Consider the following 19,512-nt stretch of genomic DNA (forward strand, 5'->3'; position numbering starts at 1 on the left):
TGTGTGTGTTCCAGAGCACAAGCTGAGCTGCAATGTTATACATCCACATATGTCCACATTTCACCTGCATGTCAGTGTTAGAAAAATCTATGCTTTTTCGGACTGAAGGGGGGGATTACCTGAACTTGTCCAATGAGAAACTTCCGTTTCTAATGCCGATGGAAATAGTTTTACTACAGTGTACACTAATGAAACCACCTGCAGTGTGTTTATACAGTGCATTCGGGAAGTAGTCAGACCCTTTGGCTTATACCACATTTTGTTACATTACAGCCTTATTCTAAAATTTATTAAATTATTTCCCCCTCCTTAATCTACACACAATACCCCATAATGGCAAAGCAAAAACAGGTTTAGAATTTTACCAAAACATTTAAAACAGAAATACCTTATTTAAATAAGTCTTCAGACCTTTTGCTATGAGACTTGAAATTGAGCTCAGGTGCATATAAGGTCTACATAAGGTTCCACAGTTGACAGTGCCAGTCAGAGCAAAAACCAAGCCATGAGGTCAAAGGAATTGTCCGTAGCGCTCCGTGTAAGGATTGTCTCTAGGCACAGATCCGAGGAAGGTCCCCACAGAACACAGATTGACACCAATCTTAAAATGGAAGAAGTTTGGAACCACCAAGACTCTTCCTAGAGCTGGCTTCCCGGCCAAACTGAGCAATCGGGGGAGAAGGGAGGTGACCAAGAACCCAATGGTCACTGACAGAGCTCCTCTGTGGAAAGTACAGAGATCCTTGATGAAAACCTGCTCCAGAGCTCTCAGGACCTCAGACTGGGGTGAAGGTTCACCTTCCAACAGGACAATGACCCTAAGCACACAGCCAAGACAACGCTGGAGTGGCTTCGGGACAAGTCTCTGAATGTCCTTGAGTGGCCCAGCCAGAACCCGGACTTGAACCAGATCAAAAATCTCTGGAGAGACCTGAAAAATAGCTGTGCAACAACACTCCCCATCCAACCTGACAGAGCTTGAGAGGATCTGCAGAGAGGAATGGGAGAAACTCCCAAAATACCGGTGTACCAAGCTTGTAGCGTCATACCCAAGATGAATCGAGGCTGTAATCGCTGCCTACGGTGCTTCAACAAAGTACTGAGTAAAGGGTCTTAATACTCATGTAAATGTGATATTTCAGTTTTAGTTAATACATTTGCAAAAATTATGGGGTATTGTGCATAGATTGATGAGGGAGATTTTTTTTTTTATATATATATAAAAATAGAATAAGGCAAAATGTGTAAAGAGTCAAGGGGTCTGCATACTTTCCGAATACACTGTATCTTGTTGTGTTGATTGAATAATGAGGGCTTTCCCCTGGCTGAACAGCAGTCAAATTGGATTGTGGGTTAAATAATTACTCTGTCCAGGTGTTGCCGATGCATGCCAGATCTGGATAGGTATTTTACCTATCAGCTACCCACATCATATGTTATAGCAATCGGGTGTCCGATGGCACAGTCAATGACACAACCATTGGTTGATGCATGCAACGTCTGAGCAAGTGGGGGAGGGGGTTGGTCTCACCTGGTGATGCAGTACTCTTTGTCTCCGGGGATGCTCAGGTAACGCGGCCTCTCGCCCGTCGCCAGGATAAACTTAGCTGCTGTGTGGAAGGTCTCCTTTCCTCGCTTGTTGGTCGCCTGCGGAGGGGAAGTAGGGTGTCAAACGCTCTCTTACACACCGAAAGAATAGTCGTTAAAAGTCCCCTTGCGTATCCCAGTCTGTTGCGTCAATCCTACAGTATGGTTTAAATTAATCGATGCATCAATTCAAGGGTGTGGTTTGAAACCGTCCACGAGAGGGACATTAGCTGCTGTACTAAGTGTTGTGCTGTGTGTTTGTACAGAGTCATTACATATCTTTGGGGTTTGTTTACGATAAGCCAAGGAACTAACACAGTCTCTATCCAGTTCCAGAATACATTGTGCTGTGCATCAAAAAAAAAAAGTTCACATCAATTTTACCCATTAGAAGACAATCATTCAGTATGAAAATGGAAGGTAGTAAATTAAGTATGAAAATGAAAGGCAAGTCAATTAAAAATTAAAACGCATCAGAAAATAACCATGGTTAGACATTTGCTTATAAATTCATAGGGTGCCAACCTTGATTTTGTGTGGCTCGATGAACTCTGCGTAGGAGTTGACGTAGTTGACGTTTTTGTCGCGCAGTGCCACCCGGTAGCCCCAGTTCAACGAGCCAATGTAGTTGTTCACTGCCGTCTTCATCGTCTCCCAGTTGTGCTTCACTGGGAACCAGACCAGAATGACAAAGTCAACAAAAATGTATTTAAAAATAAATAAATTATTTAGTCATTTATTACCCTTACTGAAAAAGTACTCAGCTTGAAGAATTACTATTTGACTTCTTATTTTTTCAAACGAAAAAAAATGTACTCTTACACCTCATGTTTCATGCCTAGCACTGACCATGGCTCTGTTCCAAATATCCTTAGAAGCATACAACTTTGGATGAGGCCATGCGTTGAGCATGATTTCCAAGTGGCTAATACAGACATTGTAACCTAACTAGACACAGTAACCTAACAGACGCTACCTGTCTCCTCGGGTAACTCCCAGCCAAACTTGCGGGCGTCCTGTATGGAGGTCCCTAGCAGGGATGTCTGGTGCATCAGCTTCTTGGGGATGCATCCCACGTTCACGCACGTTCCACCCAGGCCTGTCCAGGGACACATACAGAATCACACATTTGGAGATTTCATTTAGATCCCATTGAAACATGCAGACATGTTGCAACTGAAAACAGCGGTAATCTGCTAGCTATTTTGATTTATGCGTCGATGGCCCTGCAGCAGTTTCTGTAAGATTGTATGTCTGAAACAACTACAAGTTAGGTCGAAGACACACACGCTCATAACATAGTATAACTATCTTCAAAGTAATGACTTGGGACGTCGGGTATAAGATGAAAGCTTATAGTACTTGTTAACGCTACATTTCACCACTTTAGACAGTTCAAAACAATAAAAGAAGGTTGTTAGCGCAAGCCAGGCTAATCACTCGTCACTTGTTTATAACTGGAGCATTCTCATCACTTCCTGTCACAAATCCATTCTGGTACTTGCAGTCAATAGTGTAATCCAATACAACAGATAGATCTCTATCTCCATCACATGAAATGTAAATACAATTACCATTGTACATCTGTAAATAACTGTAGATAATCTCAATGAATTAACTGTAAAACTTAACTCCGTAACCCATTCAAGTTAGAACAACCCCCCCCCCCCAAAGTCCCTGAGGTAGCACAAACTGAACATGACCTAACTAGGCCATCTGGGCCTGGAAAAAGTTACTTGATCTTCCCTAGTTTCCAGGTTTGTCAGGGTGTCATCTTCTGCGATGAGTGCAACGTCACCCACTTTTAGTGTGGGGGCTGCGTGCTGACTAAGTCCAGCGAGTAGTCTCTTCGCCAGCTGTTCCAGAAGCTGGTCACAAGTCTCCGCATGTCTTTTCCTACCTTGTTGAGCATCATTCGGAAATAGCTTGGGCGCCAGGAAGTGGGCTGGTGTCAGGAGTTGTGGTTCAATCACTTCATTGTACTTCAAGGTCAGAGGCCTAGAGATTAGGATTGCTTCAACCCGTCAGGACTGTGCACATTACATTTACATTGTTGTAATTTAGCAGATGATTTCTACAGATCTTTCAAGTCCAGACCACCTGCCTTGAACATCTTTGCATTGTCAGAATGGGTTACTTTGCATAACCTAACATGAAATGTCTCTTGACTGACCTGAGATCAGATCCAAATCTATTGCTCTGGGAACAGCACAAGTGAACAGCGCAATGTAGGACTTCTTCACAGAACTATTTGATTTCACGTGGAACGGTCCTGCAAGATCCACATCTGTGGTGGGGATTCAGTTATTCTGTCTTTTGGTAAAAGCACAGTGACCTTCAGTCCGGCCTTTGCTTTGAATCGCTTGCAGACTGTGCATCTAGCCATGGTGCTCATGACTAGCACGCAAGATCGAGTATCTTTGATTTGCACTAGAGTGACTGATATTCCAGAATGCATCACCTTCTCATGATAGTACTACATCAGCATTTCTGAGTATCTGGGTTTGCTGTGGCAGAACCCATGGGTGGTGCTCTCTGGATGGGATGTTGGACTGTTGCATTCTTCCTCCTACATCGAGTAGTTCTTCCTTGTCCAGGAACAGTTTCAGTTGTTTGATTTCACAGTCATTGTTTAGGTTTTCCTGCCTTCAGCAGTTTGATCTCCTGACTGAAACGCATGTGACTTTGAGCCAGTACTTTTCTGCTTCAAACAGTTTGTCAGCAGTCAGTTCACCTTGTGTCTGTGTTTGTATGAGCATTGGCTGTGAATCTCTATATCCAGGCAGTCACTCTGAACACTTTGTTTCCTGTACCCTTCGAGCTCCAACAATGGTTCAGTGATGTGTGTTGTTTACAGTGACCGGACTTAAGTTCTGTGATCATGGCCTCCCGGGTGGCGCAGTGCGAGCAGTGCCACCTGAAACGCTGGGTTCGAGCCCAGGCTCTGTCGCACCTGGCCGCGACCGGGAGGTCCATGGGGCGACGCACAATTGGCCTAGTGTCGTCCGGGTTAGGGAGGGTTTGGCCGGTAGAGATATCCTTGTCTCATCGCGCACTAACGACGAGGTGGCTAGGTGCATGGTGTTTCCTCCGACACATTGGTGCGGCTGGCTTCCGGGTTAGATGCGCGCTGTGTTAAGAAGCCGTGCGGATTGGTTGGGTTGTGTTTCGGAGGACGCATGGCTCTTGACCTTCGTCTCTCCCGAGCCCGTACGGGAGTTGTAGCGATGAGACAAGACAGTAACTACTAACAATTGGATACCACGAAATTGGGGAGAAAAATGGGAGAATAAAAAAAATGTATTACTTTTAAAGTTCTGTGATCACCTCTTCCGGAACCTTATCATTAGCTTCCTCTGACTGATCGCTAGGTCCGTTCCACCATAGCTGGCTCTAAAGTTTCGAACAGTTTGTCCTCCTTAGGGAGAATGGCTGGATTTGTTTTCCCTTCATTGGGTGACCATGACTCTCGGTTGGTCAAGGACTGTTTGCGACAAACGGTTTCCATTTGAGCTGAACTGCAAATCCAATGCAGCACAATCATCGAGTCTGTCCACACTGATCTGTGTTTGTACCATTTTTCAGTGTGGTCAGGTTGTTTGCTAGTCTCGCTCCAATCACAGCTCCCATGAGCTCCAGGCGTGGCAGTATCATTTTCTTGAGAGGGGCCATCCTGGACTTGTTTCTCCGTTTTGTGTTACACCTTACAGGTAAGATACTGCCTTTTCTCTTGTGTTACAGAACATGTCTAGTTTCAGGGTGTGGCTTTTCTGAGGCTGCATGTCTGTTCTGTACCACCTTGGTATGGCAAGATGGTGTAGTTCTGAACACATTCTAGTGTCAAATCAGGTGGTTACTCTTTTGTCCAAGCTGAGTCCGATCACGCTGCACGTTGGTCCGAGTATGCTTCCAACGATCGTGACAATAATAGTAGAGTGATTTATTTCAGATTTGATCTCTTTCATCACATTCCCAGTGGGTCAGAAGTTTACATACACTCAATTAGTATTTGGTAGCATTTCCGTTGAACTTGGGTCAAACGTTTAGGGTAGCCTTCCACAAGCGTCCCACAATAAGTTGGGTGAATTTTGGCCCATTCCTCCTGACAGAGCTGGTGTTTATACTTGCATACTGTTGTTTGCATAGATGAACGTTGTACCTTTTGCTCCCAAAGATGAATCAGACTTGTACAATTTTTTTCTGATGTCTTGGCTGATTTATTTGGATTTTTCCATGATGTCAAGCAAAGAGGCACTGAGTTTGAAGGTAGGCCTTGAAATACATCCACAGGTACACCTCCAATTGCCTCAAATGATGTCAATTAGCATATCAGAAGCTTCTAAAGCCATGACATAATTTTCTGGAATTTTCCAAGCTGTTTAAAGGCAAAGGCACAGGAATTGTGATACAGTGAATTATAAGTGAAATAATCTGTCTGTAAACAATTGTTAGAAAAATGACTTGTGTCATGCACAAAGTAGATGTCCTAATCGACTTGCCAAAACAATAGTTTGTTTAACAAGAAATTTGTGAAGTGGTTGAAAAACAAGTTTTAATGACGCCAACCTAAGTGTATGTAAACTTCCGACTTCAACTGTACATACCAGTATGTGGACAACCCTTAAAATTTGTGGATTCGGCTAATTCAGCCACACCCGTTGCATAAAATCAAACATATAGCCATGCACTCTCCATAGACAAACATTGGCAGTAGAATGGCCTTCCTGAAAAGCTCAGTGACTTTCAACGTGGCACCGTCATAGGATGATACCTTTCCAACAAGACAGTTCATCAAATTTCTGCCCTGCTAGACCTGCCCCGGTCAACTGTTAGTGCTGTTATTGTGAAGTGGAAATGTATAGTAGCAACAACGGCTCAGCCTCAAAGTGGTAGGCCACACAAGCTCACAAACAGGACTGACGAGTGCTGAAGCGCGTATTTTTTTATTTTTTTTTACAATTGCTTGTCCTCAGTTGCAACACTCACTTCACAATTCCAAACTGCATCTGGAAGCAACGTCAGCACAAGAACTGTTCGTCGGGAGCTTCATGAAATGGGTTTCCATGGCCGAGCAGCTGCACACAAGCCTAAGATCACCATGCGCAATGCCAAGTGTTGGCTGGAGTGGTGTAAAGCTCATTGGACTCTGGAGCAGTGGAAAGTGAAGTAATGAATAACGCTTCACCACCTGGCAGTACAACGGACAAACCTGGGTTTGGCAGATGCCAGGAGAACGCTACCTGCCCCAATGTATAGTGCCAGCTGTAAAGTTAGGTGAAGGAGGAATAATGGTCTGAGGCTGTTTTTCCATGGTTCGGGCTAGGCACTTTAGTTCCAGTGAAGGGAAATCTTAACCCTAAAGCATACAGTGACATTATGTGTATTAGAGGTCGACCGATTAATCGGACTGGCCGATTTATTAGGGCCGATTTCAAATTTTCATAACAATCGGTATATATATATATATTTTTTTTACACCTTTATTTAATTAGGCAAGTCAGTTAAGAACACATTCTTATTTTCAATGACAGCCTATGAACGGTGGGTTAAATGCCTTGTTCAGGGGCAGAATGACAGATTTTTACCTTGTCAGCTCGGGGATTCGTTTTTGCAACCTTCCGGTTACTAGTCCAACGCTCTAACCACCTGCCTTACATTGCACTCCACGAGGAGCCTGCGTGGCAGGCTGACTACCTGTTACGCGAGGGCAGCAAGAAGCCAAGGTAAGTTGCTAGCTAGCATTAAATGTATCTTACAAAAAACAATCAATCTTAACATAATCACTAGTTAACTACACATGGTTGATGATATTACTAGTTTATCTAGCGTGTCCTGCGTTGCATATAATATAATCGATGCCTGTTAATTTCTCATCGAATCACAGCCTACTTAGACAAACGGGTGATGATTTAACAAGCGCATTTGCAAAAAAAGCACTGTCGTTGCACCATTGTACCTATCCATAAACATCAATGCCTTTCTTTAAAATCAATACACAAGTATATATTTTAAGCCTGCATATTTAGTTAATATTGCCTGCTAACATTCATTATAATTAAGTCTATGATTTGATATTTGATAGAGCAGTCTAACTGAGCGGTGGTAGGCAGCAGCAGGCTCGTAAGCATTCATTTAAACAGCACTTTCGTGCGTTTTTCAGCAGCTCTTTGCAATTCTTCAAGCATTGCACTGTTTATGACTTCAAGCCTATCAACTCCCGAGATGAGGCTGGTGTAACCGATGTGAAATGGCTAGCTAGTTAGCGTGGTGTGCGCTAATAGCATTTCAAACATCACTCGCTCTGAGACTTGGAGTGGTTGTTCCCCTTGCTCTGCATGGGTAACGCTGCTTCGAGGGTGGCTGTTGTCGATGTGTTCCTGGTTCGAGCGAGGAGAGGGAGGGAAGCTATACTGTTACACTGGCAATACTAAAGTGCCTATAAGAACATCCAATAGTCAAAGGTATATGAAATACAAATCGTAGAGAGAAATAGTCCTATAATTCCTATACTAACTACAACCTAAAACTTCTTACCCGGGAATATTGAAGACTCATGTTAAAAGGAACCACCAGCTTTCATATGTTCTGAGCAAGGAACTTAAACGTTAGCTTTTTTTACATGGCACATATTGCACTTTTACTTTCTTCTCCAACACTTTGTTTTTGCATTATTTAAACCAAATTGAACATGTTTCATTATTTATTTGAGGCAAAATTTATATTATTGATGTATTATATTAAGTTTAAATAAGTGTTCATTCAGTATTGTTGTAATTGTCATTATTACAAAAAATAAATAAATAAATAGGCCGATTAATCAGTATCGGCTTTTTTGGTCCTCCAATAATCGGTATCTGCGCTGAAAAATCGTAATTGGTCGACCTCTAATGTGTATTCAAATTTGTGGCAACAGTTAGGGGAAGGTCCTTTCCTTTTTCCGCATGACAATGCCCCCAATGCGCAAAGTGAGGTCCCTACAGAAATGGTTTGTCGAAATTGGTGTGGAATAACTTGAGCCTTGACCTCAATCCCATCAACACCTTTGGGATGAATTGGAACGCCGACAGAGCCAGGCCTAATCGCCCAACAGCAGTGCCCGACCTCACTAATGCTCGTGGCTGACTGGAAGCAAGTCCTCGCAGCAATGTTCCAACATCTAGTAGAAAGCCTTCCCAGAAGAGTGGAGGCTGTTACAGCAGCAAAGGGGGGAACCAACCTCATATTATAACACCTATGATTTTGGAATGAGATGTTCGACGATCAGGTGTCCACATACTTTTAGTCATGTAGTGTAGTTCTCGATCACGTAAAAGTAATACAATTACCATTGCACGTCAATAAAATCTTTAGATAATCTGAATGAAATAACTGTAAACATGAACTCGGTAACCCCTAAAAGTTAATGAAACGTTGGTTGAAGAAGAGTGACACGTAAGGAGTACGCCAGGGAAGCCCTACTCACCCCAGCTGTTCCCTTTCGGCGTGGGCACCACATAGTCCAACACCATCACCTTCTTCCCCAGCGTCGCTGCCTCCTATCCCATGAGAAGCACAAGAGGGCAGACGTCCATTTAGACAACTTGATTAAAAGGTACTCAGCAATACTCAGAAAATAAACAGGGTAGAGGGTCAATTTCCGCAACTAAGACCGTTGAAGCTCGAGGCTCAACTTCTAAACTGTTTTGGTGCCCCGATTACCATTCAGTTGAACAGGGCGAAGCGAACACGTGCCCATGCGCAGATACTGTGTGTGTTACTGTGTGAGAGCGAAGTCTTGCATCTCGCTCATCTCAATATCTGCGGCGCTGCCTGTGGCAACTTCATTTCGCAGAGTCTGAAAACATTACTAGCAGTCAAAGCTCATTAGAGAAGGTTTGAGGGAAACCTTGGATCCTCTCCTCCAATCCGTTTTGAGAGGAATTGAGGAAACAAGGACAGAGGAAGCAAGGACTGGACAGCTAGCAAAGTTTTCAGACATTAGAGCCTTCCTTCAAGGGCCGCATCACTTGAAAAGGTGCAGGCCTGTAGTTATTCTTGGTTTGAGATGCACTGTCTGGGAGGCTCTCACCTTTGAGCAGGCCAGGCCTCCCGATCCGCCCCCGATGACGATGAGGTCATACTCGTAGACCTCATTCTCCCCGCACAGTAGCTTTTGCAGGATGCCATCTTTGTGGGCCTGAGAAGAGGATGACAGGTGGTCAGCTACCATTGCAAGAACAACATTAACCCAACAGAATCTTTAAAAAAGGCACACAAACATGTTTCAGCTTGTGGTGGGAAAAAACTAATGTAATGCAGTAAGGACACCCGACATGCTGATTTATGATGCCGAAAAAAAAGGTGTTATTCAAAAATGTGCATGGCTGTGAGGTTATTCTACATTCAACAGCGATGCCGACACCATTCATGCCGGAGGGGGTGTTCTTCATACCACATAAAATGCATTCGACGGAACTAAACCCGCATTTCCATGATAAGGGCAGGAGACAGAACGCATGTACATCTTAAGGATAATAAAACATTACACACTGAAGGAGAATGTGTCGGTGGCTTCAAGTAAAGCATAAGCTATTGTGTCATGCTGGCAAAGTGCCCTCTTATGCAACGCATGAAAAGACAAAAACATAGTTTCATGAGCTAATTGCAGCTCAGTGTAGAGGGAAGAGGAGACTCTAGATTTGGGTGTTCTTAAGTAGCCGTTTTTATGTAAATAGAAGTTTGGCAGTGGCAACAGGCTCTTATAACCACACTTGACCCAAATAGATCCACTCAACCCTTGTTTCTGGCAAATGGACAAAGACACTCTTCAGTAATATTACAAAGCAATTAAAGCCTGCAGTGGGCATAATTTACCACATGCTAAAATGCAAGGGGAACCTATGACATCAAATGTAAATGTATCTTTCTTTGCCAAAACCTGACATTTCAGCAGAAGTTTGAGTTATGGGTCCTGTGTGGCTCAGTTGGTACAGCATGGCGCTTGCAACGCCAGGGTTGTGGGTTAAATTCCCACTGGGAACCAATATGGGGGGGAGGGGGTATGAAAATGTATACATTCACTACTTTAAGGTCACTCTGGATAAGAGCATCTGCTAAATGACTAAAATGTAAATCAAAACAGGATAAGTCCAAAAGTCTGAAGGTTGGTGGCATTTGCAAAAACACAAGTGAAATGACAGTGAAGTTGTTCTTGAAATCTTACGCTACGTCGATCCATACCTGCATTGTTTTGTCACAGCCGCCAATGTGGGTTTTGTTGACGAAGACATTGGGGACAGTTTTCTGCCTGGTCATCTCAAGCAGGAGTTCTTGATAGTTTGATCCATCCTCTAGACAACAGTTAAGAGATGTTAGCAGAGTAGCAGCTAAATGTATATGAAATGAACCATTCATATCTTTGTCATGTACACTAGGGTCATTATACGTGACATTCATACAAACAGTACATGTATAAACATTACAGGTGTCCCTGACAAAGAAAACTACTTGCAACACTGTATCAACTATTAACTTGCAACATTTTATGAAATATTCTGGGCCCTCAGTTTCCTGTGCCAGTGAGCTCAGGACAGACCAAGCTGTAGGCTATTTGCCCAAGGGATAAGAAGTAATCAGGTAGGCCTATTTTATGACATTTCCAATGGATCAGAATTACATTTTTCCCTTTCACACCAAATGGTTATCGAAAGGGAGAGAGCTGGAAAGATTTATCAAATACATTGAGGATGTATTGTCATTCTCAATGATGTAAAAACAGACGAAGTTTGCTTGCTGTTTGAGGTGAAGAAAACATTACTTTGAGAAGCTCTACAGCGGATTAGTGGTGATGCGTTAATTCAATCGGAAATACTATCAGATCCCCAAATAGGCACATTTATACGCCTATATTTGTGCGCAGGCCAGGTAGCCTATAGGCCTAATCAGGTGCGCGTCCTAACGCAACACTGACAGGAGCGCTCCAAACAAAAGGCAATTAATAAATTGACAAAATTCACAAATGGAATGAAATAAATCAAAACTTGAGTAGTATAGGCTGTGCACTCTGCAAACATGTCCACTCAATGAGAATGGTAAAAGACTGGAATAATAATATATTGAATGCATTAACAGAAACTAGCAAAACAAACATTGTAGATTAGAATATATAGGAATTAACAGTAAATGTACTACTGGTGATATGTAAATGTGGAACTGATTGAGACTGACAGTCAAATGCAAACAATTCACACAAATGAACTTATGAAACAATGAATGTGCACAAATTGGCAAGAGAGAGTGCATTCTGGAGAGAGAGGTGCATTGGGCATCTTAGCCACACTCCCCCTTCTTGGACTTCCCCATCCCCACGGCCTCCGCAATCGATTAGTACACCAAGATCGTCGTCGAATAAGACTGGTGTCCCGTGTGTTATGAAAAATATATTTTAATACACATTTGCTTCTGCTCGATTAAAACAAATCTAGCTCGACCAACAGCCTATCGAACAAACAATCGGCCAGTCGACTAATTGGGGTCAGCAGTAAACGTAAAACATACAACAACTTAAATTCTAAGTGCTGACAGTGGGTTCAGTCTGATGTAAATGTCACTTTGGGTCTGTTCTGCAAACAAACAGTTTAAATACACTGCATAATTCAGTACTGGCAATCTTTTCTAAGTATATTTTCCAGAGCAATTTATGTAGTGCCCAGTGTGTATTTACCAGAACAGCTGTGACCGGTGAGAGATAAAATGGCCAAGCATCCAGAGGAGAGAAAGAGATTGAGGGAGTGACTCAGCACATTTTGTGGTGGCCCTAACAAACATTGACAGTGTATTCTGTGGTAAAACATTAACATATTGACTATGCAAGTAAAAACAACGATAATTTTATTAAAAGGCACCCATTAGCCTTTTTTTAACCTTCTGATCAACCATTAACAAGTGAGAAATATCAGATAAAGCAATAAGGAACAGCTTTACGGTGAGCTTGAGGAAACAACCCATTACTAGAATAACAGATCCTGTACATATTTGTATGTTTCACCATTCAAAAGACATATTGCAAATGTGTATGGTCCATCAACATTTCCCAAGTTAATTTTAATTTACTAATTTAGCCCTTGCACTTGATAGTCCACACTGACTGAGTGACAGCATGACCATGCAACTGGTCTGGAGGCGTGGATCCTTAGTAGAGTACTACGTAATACCTTTTGAACTTCCATTGCCAATTCAATGATATCCCAAAACGTATAGCCAACTTTACTGAGGCTAGAAAAATACTGGTCATATAACAAAGAACTACATGTCAGACTTTTGAATGCTGTACATCGGCCTTCACAGAAAGAAGCTTGCCACCACTTCCTGTGAACAATTCCTTACCAATTAGATCCAGCTCCACCACATTGCAATTCACGTTCAGTTCCTTGAACAGATCCTTCACCTGGAAAGCAAAACAAATATGCTGCTTGAATCCCGTTTTATCTTCGCTGGATTAACTAACGTTACCCATCTATCTATCCAGCGTGTTACTGTAGTCATTTAACGTTACTTAGTTCTGTCAGGAGCTAGCAAGTAACCGACTACTACTAACTAGCTAGCAAGATAGGTAGACAAAAAGTAAAAACAAATATGTTGGACTTACTTTCACACAAAATGGACAGTAGCTTTTACTGAATACCAACACTTGGTTTGAATCAATAAGCTCCTGTATCCGAGATTTTAGTTGATTCCTCCCAGAGTCAGTGTCGATGGGAGGCATTGTTGGACTATTTTCGCCTGGCTTGCCTCCTGGCAAGCTTGAACGTATGAGAAAAATGGGAAAGAGCGGAGCGAAACACGCAATCTAGCTATTAAACGATGACCCAGCAAGTCCGATTTCTCAAGTAGTTGTTGTTGCGAATCACAGATAGAAAGAAACTACCTTGTTAGCTAGATTTAATTCCAACAGGTCAACTTTTGCCCTCATGTCGTTTCAGCACCCGCCCGGTATATCAACCCCGCGAAATGTCTTGCGTAAATCTTGTTTAAGGTCAGAGAGGAAGAGGCGAAGCGAGAGGGTTTACCCAGCCCAAAATCTGTCCACGTTAAGCAGATCATTCATTATTAAGCGAGTGATGAGTTTTTGTATGGGGGGTGACAATGAGAGTGTCGAATTTAGTAAATATAAACATGTATAGCTATTTTCGTAATGCTTAGGTTGTTACGGGTGTACTGTTTATATCGGAGTTGTATCGGAGTTTGACAGCCCGCCGTTTCCGCTCTGTGGACAACGAATCCTTTTGTTAAGGTGGAGACACAAACATCTCGTCATTATATACAGTATCTTTGGTATCTCTGGTTAGGGGGGTATGTCTGTTCACATGCCTGAATGTATACTAACGCTTGTTTCAAACTCTACTCTAAAGACATATATTTATAAATGATCAAACCACATTATACGATTAAATTGACGAAGCAGTGAAATTGATATTGATAATCCACGTGATATTAATCAGAATTTTAACATTGTTGGAGGACGCGGACCAACAGGCAATATTTTCAGACAGCTATAACATTACTTTTGACAGGGTCCGTGCTATCTTGAATACTTAAGACATTATATATTTTTAGTCAACCTTTATTTAACTAGGCAAGTCAGTTAAAAACTAATTCTTATTTATAATGACGTCCCTAGCCCATTGACATGTAAAATGGTTGAATTAAGGATTTGGGTTAGGTAAGGATTATAGTTAAGGTTAGGGCAGGGTCAAGGTCTAGCGCAGGGACGTCCCAAGGATCCCACATAGCACTGAACCTTTTGACAGCATTCCTTCTCTGAGTCAGAGATGGAAGAGGAAACGAAACATCCCACTCCCTCATTTGTTCTGTTTCAATGGAAAGCAATGAACTAAGTACACCAGACCCAGCTGCATTGGTAACTATGGGAGAGCCACCCCTTAAAATAGACAGGAACTGACCATTTGTTTCAATGGAAAACGACCAGAGTGAACTATCTTAATTTATCCACCATCTTTGTCTGAGTAGCTCCAATGAAAAATCCTGTGATAGCCACAAGCAATATTCTTGAGGGGGAAGCACAAAAACAGACATAAATGTATCTATTTGGATCTATCCATCTACATCTATTTCCACATTTAAAAAGTATTAGCTACTTAGTATAAAAAAAATAAAAAAATCTCAAAGACTACTATAAACTTGACTTTTCTGGATTTGTACTTTTATTAGGCTACATTAATTATTTGATATAATGGTTGTTGTATGCTTCTAATATTATGCTATTGCTCAAAGTCATAATCCATTACAAATAAGAAACGCATTACTCAGTCCCAATGTTTTGGCTCATAGCACCATCTGCTGGAAAACAAGTGTACATTTAGATTTTATTGGGATCCCCATTAGCCAATGTCAACAACTAGTCTTCCTGGGGTCCTTACCGAATGGGCAAGTTCGGGGGCCCCCCAACCTTCCGTGGGCCCACAACCCCAAAATAAATATAAAATGGGGTATTTTCCTAAGCATGCCTTCTAGACATGGCTGTAGCTAGATACTGTCTGCCTACCTACCTAGGCACATTTGTACGGCCTGGTCAAAGGTTGAGGGTTATGCCATATTTCTATTAGGCTAGATATTGTTCTAAATCTAATCTATGTGCCTATGACCTAGAAATGCCTCAGACGTGATGAAAAACAAGCCCATATTCCCCCATGGTGAAATTCCCCTTTAAAATATAAATAAATAACATACACAATACATAAAGTGACACAAAAGAAAGCCAATTTCCAATTTTATTTGATTGTATGAGAGACACTGTCGGGAAAAAAACATACAGTATTTTTGGGGGTTTCGATGTTACCTTTTACATGCACTGAAACCCCCAAAAAGTGTCTTAAACATCAATATTCAGAGTGAAGAAAATGTGTTTCACTGTTTTAAAACGCATTCTGTGTATCATAACACTTATATTGAGTTTACAGCCACCAAACACCAGATCTCAGCTAAGGTGCATTATTTTTCATGGTTTCATTACACAGTGATGGTGCATTGCACTGCATTGGATTGGGTTCCTTTAACTAATGGTAGGGTTGGTACTGGCACAGAAACTGGATTATTTGAGTTCAACCATTGGCGGGGCTGTATCTGGAACTGCATATTGCAATAGAATGATATGAAATAGAATAAGTTCTGACACTTAACTATTGTTTGACTCTTTCAACATGACATTGAAAAAAGCTATGAATAACCAAAAATATGAGCTTGTTTTACTCCAATGTTTTGTGTGACACACACAAAGTGGTCACAGTTTGTGTGATGAGAAACAATATTTGTTACTTTTGAGCATTCCACTGTGGGTTATTATTGTGGTCCTCCATGTTTTACATTGACTTACATGTACAGTGCCTTGGGAAAGCATTCAGACCCGTTGACTTTTTCCACATTTTGTTAAAAAACAGCCTTATTCTAAAAAAATCCTCAGCAATCTACACACAATACCCCATAATGACAAAGTGAAAAGAGGCTTTTAGAAATGTTTGCACATTTATTTTAAAAAACAACAGAAAAAACGTATTTAGATACATTTAATTGATTGGACATGATTTGGAAAAGCACACACCTGTCTATATAAGGTCCCACAGTTGACAGTGTATGTCAGAGCAAAAACCAAGCCTTGAGGTCGAAGGAATTGTCCGTAGCGCTCCGAGACAGGATTGTGATGAGGCACAGATCTGGGGAAGGGTACCAAAACATTTATGCAGCATTAAAGATCCCCAAGAACACAGTGGCCTCCATCATTCTTAATTGGAAGAAGTTTGGAACCACCAAGACTCTTCCTAGAGCTGGCCGCCCAGCCAAACTGAGCAATCGGGGGAGAAGTGCCTTGGTCAGGGGGGTGACCAAGATCCCGGTTGTCACTCTGACAGAGCTCCAGAGTTTATCTGTGGAGATAGGAGAACCTTCCAGAAGGACAAACATCTCTGCAGCACTCCACCAATCAGGCCTTTATGGTAGAGTGACCAGACGGAAGCCACTCCTCGGTAAAAGGCACATGACAGCACACTTGGAAGTTTGCCAAAAGGCACCTGAAGACTCTCAGACCATGAGAAACAAGATTCTCTGGTCTGATGAAACCAAGACTGAACTCTTTGGCCTGAATGTCAAGCGTCATGTCTGGAGGAAACTTGGCACCATCCCAGTGAAGCATGGTGGTGGCAGCAACAAATGAAAGTTACAGTTTTGTACAGATGCTGTTCATTTAAATAGTGAAAAGAACTGAACCAAGAATCGAACCCTGTGGGACATCTTTTGTTATGTCTAGAAATCCTGATTTAACGCCATCCCAAAGACAGGGAGCAGGACGTAAAGAGGACGTAAAGGTAACGTAAGGGTAATGGCGGACTGAAGGAAGTTATGTAGAGCACCTCAAGATAAAACATAATATTCGAAATATCTGCTAAATTAGACTAAAATATTAGCACTACATAATCTGGTGAGTGATAACCTTCAATCTGGATAATAACACAAAACAAATCCTAAAACTAGAGACATTTATCTACAAATATTATGAAAACAGGCAACAACCAAACATGACGGAGAGTAAGACAGGGGAACCGATTCCAAAACGAAAAACGTGACTTTTCTACAGACACTGAGGATTTAATATTCTCACCACCGGGAATGGTAAAGGTCGAAACCGATCTGTTAAAATCAATAAATGACAAACTGGGTATACTTGAATTAGTTAGTAAGGATATAAAAGAGTTGAAGGCAAGCCTAGAGATGAGTAATGAAAAAGCTGCGACATTGGAGAAGGAAACACACAAGCTAAAAGGGACAGTCAATAAGATTGAAACCGAAATGAATGAAATTAAAAAGGAGAACACCGTTCTGAAGGAAGCCTTACTGGACATACAAACTAGATCCATGAGAGAGAATTTGGTACTTACAGGTATCCAAGAAAAAGAAGGAGAAGTTCCTGAATCTATAGTTAGAGAGTTCCTCCTTACAGCGCTTCAGATTCCACGCGAAGTTATCGACAAAATCCAACTTGAACGTGTACACCGCTTCGGACAGAGAGGGCAGAGGTACGAACGCCCAGTCGTTGCCAAATTTGCTTCATTTAAAGATAAAATAATGGTTAAAAGCCTGGGTAAAAGACTTGCTGGGACCAAAATTGGCATGAATGATCAGTTTCCGAAGGAAATTGCAGAACGGCGCAAAGTTCTGTATCCAATTTTCAAAGAAAATAGATTAAAAGGGAAACGTGTAGCTCTCGTCGTTGATAAACTATGTATTGATAACCAGTTGTTCAGAGACACAAAGACTACTCCATGGTTATTTTAAAAATTACAAAGTTCTCATAGACGAGGAAAATAAACACAATTCAAGCCCGGTTATTGATTGTAACAATACAATAAAAAATATAGCTTTTCTATAAATCTTCACATATAACTAATTGAACACACAAGCACTATTTCTACATAGTGAAGATAAAAACTAAGTAATCTAATTGAACACACAAGCACTAATTCAACATAGTGAAGATAAAAACGAAGTAAGCAGAAGGCACAGTATGTGTGGATGGTATGGTTTGTGTTTATTTTTTATTTTATTTGTTATGTTTGGAAAGTTGAGTGAGTGAGTAATGAAATGGTTGCATATCCCAGAGCCAATGTATTGCTGTGAGCCGGGTATGAGAGGGCTTTCAATGTTGTTCAGATGATGGATATACTTTTATAATGAATTATACGTCTTATTTATTTATTGTCCTATCATGGAGAACTACATTTTTAAAATAAATTATATCTAATTATTTATTATCCTATTTTAATGGTACGGTCCATGGTCCTATACCCTAGACACCCACATGAATGGCCCAGATACTAAGGAGAAGACCCTAACTGTTTTATGTGCCCGCTGTAAGCAGTCTGTATGCAGCTAAAATGAGGTCAGAGACCAAGAGCAGCACTGCCCCCTCAAGATTCTGAGCCTGCTTGGCAGGGTTGGTCCTGCAAAGCCAAAGCCCCCTAAAGGGAGAGCATAATATACAAGGAAATTCTCAAAGCTGCTAATGAGAACCTTGACGACCTTGTACCTAGCCGGTGGGGATTCCGGTGGGGTGCCCCCACCCAGGCAGTGGCAGTGCTGGCAACACTAACTGCAGTAACCCATGGGGAGGGGGTCACACTCGGACATTCAGAGAGGGGGTATATTATTGTGGCACTGGCGGCACAAAATCAAAGTCGGACTGCATGGAGATGCGTGGGGACATGGTCATGACGGGTGGCCGTATTGTGGGTGTTTCAGGAATAAGGTGTACATTTGACCTCCATCATCTAGGATGTGACAATGGTAAATAAATCTCTCAATTTTTGCTCATTTTTTGCGCGGTCTTGCAGGCGTTCTCATGCAGCTGCAACTGCAAGTGCATTTGTAAATCATGACCCATCTTGAGTTGGGCTCTGGGATGGTGCAATTGTTGAGAAAGTGAGCTTATGGTTGTGTGGGGGTAAGGGCTGAGTGTGTGTGGGTGTATGTGTGTATCCCACAACTGTTGCGAAGGAAGAAGTAAAAGATGTTAGGGACAATAGAGGATGATCCACAGCTATATATAATAAAAATCGAGGTGAGAGCAATGGAAATGCATATGGCAATTGATCTACTTCAATTCGGTAAATGGCACTGTGTGCTCTTTTCAAAGAATGGATCCCAGTCGGTTCAGGGCTATGGGATACAGGGGGTCGAGGGTGGTCTGCCGGGCATTGGGATGACAACCCAACTCGAGATGAGGGCTTTTAGCGGATGGAATAGTAGGGACCAATTGGAGGTTTACTTAGTAGAAATGCAAATATCATGGTACAACTATATAGACACTCAATCATTATGTTACTTTTTAATAGTACGTTTCCAAAAATATATTTTTATAAAAATAATTGAAAGGTGTGT

At 41.8% G+C, this 19,512-nt stretch overlaps 1 protein-coding gene across 1 annotated transcript in view; it reads right to left on the reverse strand.

The window, feature by feature from the left end:
- The window catches only part of LOC129841177 (thioredoxin reductase 1, cytoplasmic-like), a 29,067-nt gene extending 15,457 nt beyond the window's left edge, over positions 1 to 13,610 (reverse strand). The window contains exons 1-8 of the mRNA XM_055909328.1: positions 13,214 to 13,610; positions 12,952 to 13,012; positions 10,807 to 10,916; positions 9,656 to 9,763; positions 9,050 to 9,122; positions 2,564 to 2,686; positions 2,113 to 2,255; positions 1,532 to 1,647 (exon numbers count right to left, since the gene is read on the reverse strand). Of these exons, the coding sequence (XP_055765303.1) occupies positions 1,532 to 1,647; positions 2,113 to 2,255; positions 2,564 to 2,686; positions 9,050 to 9,122; positions 9,656 to 9,763; positions 10,807 to 10,916; positions 12,952 to 13,012; positions 13,214 to 13,330 (851 nt within the window). The 5' untranslated portion in view covers positions 13,331 to 13,610. The remainder of the gene's footprint in view (positions 1 to 1,531; positions 1,648 to 2,112; positions 2,256 to 2,563; positions 2,687 to 9,049; positions 9,123 to 9,655; positions 9,764 to 10,806; positions 10,917 to 12,951; positions 13,013 to 13,213) is intronic.
- Positions 13,611 to 19,512: the final 5,902 nt, after the last annotated feature.

The sequence above is a fragment of the Salvelinus fontinalis genome, chromosome 3 (assembly GCF_029448725.1).
Source record: "Salvelinus fontinalis isolate EN_2023a chromosome 3, ASM2944872v1, whole genome shotgun sequence".
Lineage (NCBI taxonomy): Eukaryota > Metazoa > Chordata > Actinopteri > Salmoniformes > Salmonidae > Salvelinus > Salvelinus fontinalis.